We start from the raw sequence: 9554 nt of genomic DNA on the forward strand, positions 1-9554 counted from the left end.
TAAAATGTCAAAGCTCATAACAGTTCTAAACATCTGAATTTGAAAATCTTGAAGGAATGAGAAAAAATAAAGTTTTAAAAATTGGAAAGGGTACTTGCAGTATTAAATCATGTGCTTAAGCTTTGTAGGGTAAGCGTTGATTAAAAGAGGCAACTAAGTAAATATTAATTAGTGGAGTGTAAAGAAAGAAGAGAAGCAAATGAACAAATGTATAATATCATAACATAAGGAAAAAAGAGAAAGGCTAAGTATTGTGAACATAAATTAAGTTTGCACACTTAAAATTTGACTATTTTCTTCAGAAAAAAACTTAAGATGGCGCTGTGTAGATAGGAAGTCCAGATAGAGTGGGGAAGACCTTAGACAGATGAAGATATCAAGAATCTTGTTTTAGTAAGAGCTGTGTGTGACTACAGACAGTTGCCTTGTGGAAAAACAATTAACATAGAGAGGTAAGTAGAGAAGGGCAACAAGGGGTAGGCATAAAAGATCTACACACTATAAAACAGTATCTGTGGAATAATGCTTCAGATCTCAATAGCGCATTAGTTTAGCCTCCTGTAAGCCCTGACATATGTGGGGGCTTGGATAATAAGCAGAGAACTAGTCGGAAAGAAAAGCAACTTTAAAGGAAAAACTAAACCTCAATCCTACAATGGAAATATAAAGGATGTTGTTAATATCACAGCCAAAGGTAGACATCTTTCACAAAATACCAATAAATGTACCAAAAGTTGTGAGAATCAAGAGAGATAATTGTTAGAGTTTAGAAATAAGCAAGGACATTATAGAACACTCACTCCAGAACATTGTAAAAAATGTGTCATTTCTTATAGTTACAGTTATGAGCAGAACACAGGAAAATTCTGAATATGATGTTTTAGTTTGATACTTTTAATATGATAGAGAATTATACTTGATTTATATGTCATGAACTATGAGGTATTAAATGTTCTTTGCACTCAGCATGGATAAACTCATGGGTTGCCTTTTGTAAACTGCCTGACAGTGGGGTGAGAGTACAGTTACTACTACAATGAAAAAAAATATTATTCATCAACTTTAAATTGGGATTATAGAATCTAGATCCAATTCTTTATTTATAATAATCTAGTCAAGAATTTTAAAACTCTAAACTTTGTTTGTTATAGAATGTGTTTGTGTGTGTGTGTGCATGTGTGTGTGCGTGTGTGTGTGTTGCATGCATGGTAATTGTACCATCCATCAGTGGACATGCATTCAGAAGCCAACCAAGATATCAGATGTCTTTGTCTTTCTCTGTCTCTCTTATTACCTTGAAGCAGGATTTCTCACAGAACCATAAATTCAAGATTTTTTCTGATAGCTTTGCTAGCCATGTCTCCTTAGATATTCCTACTTTTGAAGCCCATTGCTTGGGTCACAGGTGTGCATAGCTATGATTTTCTATAAGATGACTGATGTGGTTTGAATCACTACTATTTAAATATCCTGGCCTCATTTTAAAGAGTAGGAAATCTGCTTCTGCATTTAAAAGCTTATTGTGCTTTGTATTCAGGCATTTAAAGCACATATAAATTCTTTTTACCTTTTCTGTTTTTCTAATAGCCTTAAATACATCTAAAATAGCAATGACACACACTGTATAATTTTATATAAATACATACACACCAACATATATACAGTGTGTACATCTACATGCACATATTGCATATGTGATATATTATACATATCCATTTATTTGCAAATGCTATATATTAACTACAGAAAATGTGAGAAAATAGTTATATAAAGTAATTTTTAATTTAAAAATTGCCCTGAATATATGGTGTATACACTAGAGGTAGCTAAAGATGTTGAGAATCTTTCATATATGGCCTTCTGAAGCCACTATTTTAAAATTTGGATCTCTAATTTAAATATTCCAGAGGAAAGAGTGAAAACTTTTAGAAAGTATTCAGATAATTATTACAAGTACTATCATTTTCTTTTACTATGAAGGGACTATTATATAGATAGCATATTTATATAAAACTATAAAAGATTATATTTCTACCCATAAAAAATCCTTCCAGATTCACACTTTGGCATCTCTAAACAGGAAAAACGATCTGCTGTAAAAGCTGACATAATGTGAAGATATTCCTCAAAATATGTTTAACATAAGACCAGTGAAACAGAATTATCTCTTGGCTTCTACATGGTTATAGCCAAAGGAAGACAATCACTTGGAACATGTGCTGTGAGGGCTCTTTAGTAGAAAACATTTGCACAGTCTATGGCTGAAAATAACTGTTCCATGGTGTGTGAGTTCATCCTTGTGGGGCTCACAGATGACCCAGAGCTTCAGGTCATCCTCTTTGCCATGTTCCTAGTCATCTACTTAACTACAGTCATGGGTAATCTAGGAATGATTGCGTTAATCCAAGTCAGCCCTCAGCTTCACACACCCATGTACTTTTTCCTCAGCCACTTGGCTTTTGTTGATTTCTGCTACACATCCTCAGTTACTCCAAACACAATCATAAATTTTCTTCGAGAAGTCGGAAGTATTACATTTTATGCATGTGCCACTCAGGTGTGCTCTTTCATCACGTTTGTAGTTTGTGAAATGTACTTGCTGTCAATCATGGCCTATGATCGGTATGTGGCCATCTGGAACCCTCTTCTCTATGCAGTCCTCATGCCTAGGAAGCTCTGTCTTCAGATGATCACCAGCACATACATTTATGGATTCACCGTGGGGCTTGCACAGGCAATAGCGACTTTCCGTTTGTTGTTCTGCGACAATGTTGTCAACCACTTCTACTGTGATGATGTTCCCCTAGTTGCTCTGGCCTGTTCTGACACTCATGTCAAAGAGATGATGTTGCTAGTCATTGCTGGCTTCAACACCCTTTGCTCCCTCATGATTGTGCTCATTTCTTATGTCTTTATTGTCTTTGCCATCCTGAGGATTCATTCTGCTGAAGGAAGAAGAAAAGCCTTTTCCACCTGTGCATCCCACCTGACCTCAATCACCATATTTTATGGGACAATCATTTTTATGTACCTGCAGCCCAAATCAAGCCATTCTCTGAACACAGATAAATTTGCTTCTGTGTTTTATGTGGTAGTGATTCCCATGTTAAACCCACTGATCTACAGCTTGAGAAATCAGGAAGTGAAAAGTGCCCTGAAGAGAATTACTCATAAATTGCCTTGGACCACCCATTGATCCAAAAATACTTGGCAGTAGACACATGATATTTAATGTTGTCTTATTTGAAATAACAATGCTGAGTGATAGAGCTACTATTCATGCTGAGCTCTATGACTCATTGGAATGCCACTGGTACATGTATATGTGTATATATGTGTGCATGTATGTATGCAAATGTGTGTATTTATACTGATATGCTTGTAATTTTGTGTGTGTTTGCTCATGTTTTTGTATGTGTGTATATGTATGTAAATGTGCATATGTCTCTCTTTCTTCCTCTGTCTCTGTCTCTGTGTCTGTGAGCGTGTGTGTGTGTGTATATGTGTGTGTGTGTGTGTGTATGTGTATTTGTGTGTGTAGCCCATGATGAAGCTTAGAGACTTGCTCATGATGTACACAAGCTTTATCAGCTATCTATACACATCTCTGTCAAAATTGATGCTAATGTTAGTGAAGCACATCTTCACCACTAATTGCATGTATACATTATATATACATGTTTCTACTCATATTTATATTTATGTATCTTACATGTATGCATATTAGTCTATGAATTTAGATTATTTTCTGAGGTCTGTACAATGTTAATAGATCAATATCTTTCATCTTCTATTTCAAGTTTTCCAGGTAGATAATCTGGAAGTAGTAATGTAGTAAGAGTTTTAGAAACATTTCTGCCTGTTGTTTAATTATCATGTAGTCCCACCAAGGGCTGATTCTGCCTGTTTCCAAAAAGGTGTACAACAATTAGCTGTGAAGTAGCTGGACATGATATTCTTCCATTTAAAATGAACAAAATGGATATATATATATATATCAGTGGACAATGTAAGGCTCTTAGTACAAATCCTCCCCACATGTGTGTCTGCCCCTCATTCCTTCATTGCTGTAACTAGGTTATCAGGACTAAGCTAAGCAGAATGAGACGACATGAGATGCCACAGTTTGAGATGCCTGTTCACATTATCACTGTGTACAGTTGTACATTTAGGGAGTCTTAATAAAACAGAAAATATAACATATAATAGAAAACATATGGATTTTCTCAAATAAATTCTTAGTAGATTTAACTAAGGCAAAGAGAATCACAAGAAAGCATTCATGCACAGATTAAATGATTGTATTATATGTTGTAAAGCACATTTGTTGGAATACATGCTTTACTTCATTGTTAAAACCTTGGATTTAAAACAAATAGCCCTCTGCCTTCCAGCCCAATGTTTGGCTAAGCATCTCAGCATCTGTTTCAATCAGCCTCTGGGTAGAGCATTTCAGAGGACCGCTACGGTAGGCTTCCTTCCTGTTCCTTCTCTTCAACCACTTCTGATGTCATTCTATTTGCCCTTCTGAATGGGAATTAAGCATCCTCCCTATGGTCTTCTTTTTTTATTTAGCTTCTCTAGGTCTGTGTATTGTACTGTGATTGTCCTATATTATGTGGCTATTACACAAACATTTGGGTGTAGTACAGGGAGTCTTATGGAAGAGTTGGGGGACAGGACTTCCACAAGTTAACAATGGAGCCAACAAATCTAGGCCTCAGGGTGGGAGTGGGAGTCCTGCAGAGAATGATGCTCCAACCAATGAACATGCATGATGACGAGCTAAGCCCACTATTCAGAGGCAGTAGACGGGCAGCACTGTCTCCTTGTGGGTCCTATAACATGGGAAGTAGGGACTGCCTCTGACGTGGACTCTGCTGCCCACTCATTGATCACTTCTTCCTAGTAGGCCTTCGCTGGCCACAGAGGAAGAGGATGCAGGCAGTCCAGATGAGACTGAAGGGCTGGGGTCAGATGATAGGGATGGAAGCCTCCTCCTTCTGAGGATGAGAAGGGGGAGACAGGTAAGGAGAAGGGTGGGACTGGGAGAAGAGGGAGGAGGCTACAATTGAGATGTAAAGTGAATAAATTAAAAACTAAAAAAAAACCCCCAAATTACTCTAATTAAATGCACACACATAGTGACAGTCCATTTCCATATATTTTTGAATTATTCATTTTAGTGGGATAACCATCTAAAAATGAATTAATGTCTCCTGGGCAGTAGGAGGATACATTTTACTCATCACATCTATAAGCTTGTAAATAATCAACCCATGTACTGGCTATAGAGGTGGCTCAGCCATTAAGAGCACTTATTACTGTTGTAGAGACTCTAGGTTCGGTCCTTAGCACTCACCTGGCAGCTCACAGCCATCCTCAAATTCTGTTTCAGGGAATCTGACTCCCTCTTCTGTTCTCTGCAGATTCCAGACACATAAATGCCAGATGGGCCTTCATTCAAGCAAGACACCCACACAGATAAAATAAAAATAAACCAGCATTTTTCAATCAATAACTGGTTATGCCTGATAGAAAAAACTGAGTGAATTGATAAACATTGAATATTTTCAGTAAGTCTAATTTATATATCAAAGAGTCAATAAATAGTAAATATTTTTATTATGATGATAATTACTGTGGACAATTTGTGTTCAAATAGAACAATTGAATATCTATCATTCAGGAAGGGCTTTGCTCTTTTCAGGTAAATATAATTTACCCAATGAACTGAAAAGAAACACAATTTACACATAGGAAACCTAACATAAAGTGTATCATTTTATATAAATATGCACAAATATTATCTGGTCCGGATATGGTTAAAGTTAGGCTACTTTTTGCTCATACACAAACACACACACACACACACACACACACACACACACACACACACACACACCAACAATTAAAATTTGTTATATGAAAACAGAGTAGGGATGCTTCATATCAGTGAAAACAACAAATTGGTACTGATCAATTCCCTGAAAGGCTTTATTCATAAACATATCTTTTATTATTTAAGTAGTCATATTCTCAAAGATTAAATATGTTTGAATTTTATATGTAATTGTAAATTTTTAGCATACAAATAGCAATTTTGCTTCCATATATTTCAAAAATGAAGCATATTGTCCGCAAAACTTGCTCCTCCTAAAAATTCACAGTTTTAGTTTTTAAATCAAGCTGTATAATTTTTATTCATGATAATTGATTTCTTAAAGTTATCATCTCACCTCCACAATTGCTACATGCACTTATATTCATACATGACATGAGCATTTAACATACAGATATAATAATAATAATAATAATAATAGTAATAGTAGTAAAATAAATACTTTCTTTCCCTATAAGAACATCACAAGTGGCATAGGCAGGGGTATAAAAAATAAATATTTATTTAAATTTACACCAGGATAAAATGAATAATAATAATTTGAAATTTTGGCTAATGGACCACAGGTCAAGTATAGCTAATTTTATTAAAGAAAATTCCAGAGAAAATTTAGGAGCTGTTTCATCTGCCCTGGAAGTAGCTTAATAAGATGGCTATTGAGTAGAAAAAGTCTTTTGGAACATTTCCCAAGAAAACCAGGGCTTATATTAATATGTAGTCACTAACAAGAAAGCAACAAAATTAAATAATTATAAAAATTTTGGCCCAGTGTTTGACTATTACTGTGGACAATAATTCTATAAGAGCAATAGATACAAAAACAAAACACAAAAACCAAAGTTCTACAAATTAGTTATAAACATTTTGAAGGCTCATATCCACTACAGAAAAATTGTGAATTGTAGAAGGCTCACTTAGGATGTTTGAAGTATTGGGCTCCGTCTCTAGAGTGCCTGTAATCCCACCACCGTTCAGGAGGTGATGGTAGGAGGACCATAAACTCGTTATCGTTCTCAGCTATGTAATGAGCACTTGGACAGCGTAGGCCACATGTGAACCTGGCTCAGAAAAAGGAAGCTCTCCTTACAGTTCAAAACCTAGTATCAGCCGAATCTAATTAGTATGGTGCCTTTCATTCCTCACAGCCACAGTTTTACAACAGCACAGTTCATATAGACTTGAATGTGTCTGTTCATAAGGCTATTTATGTAGTTAAACAAATTGTGAATAAACTCCATATATCTGGTAGCTTTATTTTATTATAATAAATATTATCATTGATTAGGCATCAAGCAAGTAGCATAAAACCTAAGTGGGTTTTGTCCTTCACAGGAAATGGAAACACTCTAAATCACCATGGATTAACCTTTAGCTCTATGTGACAACACATATAACTGACACTTAGCAACAACTTTGCTCCCACTGGACTTGGTTCTAGCTGTTCCCTAAAGTTTAAGTTGTGTGCTATATTTTGGAAATCAAGAGAAATATTGCACACTATTTCCAATATTTCCAACAGATTTACAGTCTCTTCCAGAATCCTGACATTAAAAAAAAAAACGCACCTCTCCTTTTATTGTAATATGCACCAGAGTTCACTGTGTGGAGTGCATATTTAAGCATATGTGCTCTGGATTCTCTCTGCATACTGTAATGGCTCGACCAGTGATCTTTGTTGTTGATTTTTTTTTTTTTTATGTGTTGGTTTGATTGATTCAGGTTCTTGCTATGCTACCCAGCCTGGCCTAAAGTTTACAGTCTTCTTTAATTTGTCTCCCAAGTGCTTGCATTATACTTAGACACCACTTTATTTATCAGGAAAAAATGGACTTTTCATATAGATTTCCCATGATATACTTGGATCCTTCAGAAAATACCTAACTCTATTAAAGTGGCAGAATAATTTTCAACTGCTTGGGAAAGAACTACAATTACAAGTCTGATGTATTTTCCTTTTCATATATAATAAAACATGATGTCATTATTTTCTTAACTTTAATATTTTTAATGTTTCATACCCTTTATCCAAAGCTTTCTTAGAGGCATCTTTCACCTCCTTGTTCCTTAGACTGTATATGAGTGGGTTCAACATGGGGATCACCACTGTGTAAAACACTGAAGCCATTTTGTCCGTGTCCAGGGAATGGTTTGATTTGGGCTGTAAGTACATGAAGATGAGCGTGCCATAGAAAATAGTAACAGCCACCATGTGGGAGCCACAGGTGGAGATGGCCTTGCGTCGACCCTGTGTAGAGCGGATTCTCAGAATGGCAGCGATGATAAAGAGGTAGGAGGTGAGGACTATAGAAGAGGAGCATATCATGTCAAAGCCAGCAAAAGCAAAGATGAGAATTTCCTTAATGTGTGTGTCTGAGCAGGACAGAGCTAAGAGAGGAAGGTCATCACAGTAGAAGTGGTTGATTACATTAGGCCCACAGTATGTCAAGCGAAAGGTGATGATTGTGTGGAAAAGCGCAACTAGAAAGCTGTACACATAAGGAACTGCCACTAACTGAATGCAGACTCTCCTTGACATAAGTGTTGAATAATGCAGGGGGCTGCAGATGGCCACGTAGCGGTCATAAGCCATAGAGGCCAGAAGGAAACACTCTGTGATCATGAAGGTAAGAAAACAGCCCAGCTGTGTTGCACAAGCATGGAAAGGGATGGTGTTTTGCTCCACCACGAAGTTCACTATCATCTTTGGTGTGATAACAGATGAGTAGCAGAGGTCAACAAAGGCCAAGTGACTGAGGAAAAAGTACATAGGTGTGTGGAGTCGAGAATCAACCCTGATTATAACAATCAACCCAAGGTTGCCTAGTATTGTGACCAGATAGATTACCAAAAACATCACAAAACATGGGGCTTGGAGTTCTGGCCGGTCTGTGATCCCTTTGAGGATGAACTCTGTGACAAAGGAGATATTAACTTCAGCCATTGATTCTGGAAGATGGTATGGATTTTACTGCAGGTAAAGAATAAAAATTACATTTCTCAGTGTCCCAGTCAGTCCTGGGGAAAGAAAGGTTGCCAGTATGGTCCTGCTCTAAACCATGCCACCTGCACTTTAATGACAGTTTTTCTTCTTGTTTCAGGGACAAGAGTCGGTTTCACACAGAACAGCCTTCTAAATAGATGCTTTCCCTTTTATCTTTAAAAATAATAGAAATAATTGTTAAGTAACCATCATATCTCATGAAATATGAGAAGAAACTCATCATAAAAGTTCACCTTTTTACCATCACTCTGTTTTTGAAACATGTAAAAGGAAATCAGCAAAAATATATAGTTGCTCATTTTAATTCTGTACTTTTACCATAACACATGTGGAAGATATATCAAGATAATTTGGTATATTAATCTATCCATGTAATATATCTTGCATAGTTATTCGTTTTCTTATATACCCCTCTATTTAGGGATTAAATAATTTATCCTGTAAACTGAAAGTTATTTCATTAGAAATTTGTGAATACTGGCCATTTAAAAAATGTATTCTTCAAAAATTTCTCACATTTGTACAGTAAATATTGATCACATATCTACCACACCTCCCTCGCTTCAGATTTGCCCTGTCCTCCCAGAACATCTGTCTCCCACATTAATATCTACTTTCCTCATAACTTACTGAATCAGATTATTGATGCAC

At 36.2% G+C, this 9554-nt stretch overlaps 2 protein-coding genes across 2 annotated transcripts; one reads left to right on the top strand and one right to left on the bottom strand.

The window, feature by feature from the left end:
* Nucleotides 1–2257: 2257 nt before the first annotated feature.
* LOC127207083 (olfactory receptor 5AL1-like) lies at nt 2258–3196 on the top strand. Its single transcript, XM_051166397.1, has one exon. The coding sequence runs from the start codon at nt 2258–2260 to the stop codon at nt 3194–3196; it is 939 nt and encodes a 312-aa protein (XP_051022354.1).
* A 4687-nt stretch (nt 3197–7883) lies between these two features.
* Nucleotides 7884–8843, bottom strand: LOC127207082 (olfactory receptor 1038). The gene has a single exon (XM_051166396.1). It carries the CDS (start codon nt 8841–8843, stop codon nt 7884–7886), a length of 960 nt encoding a protein of 319 aa, XP_051022353.1.
* Between the last annotated feature and the right edge of the window lie 711 nt (nt 8844–9554).

This window comes from Acomys russatus, chromosome 24, assembly GCF_903995435.1.
Source record: "Acomys russatus chromosome 24, mAcoRus1.1, whole genome shotgun sequence".
NCBI classification, from domain to species: Eukaryota; Metazoa; Chordata; class Mammalia; order Rodentia; family Muridae; genus Acomys; species Acomys russatus.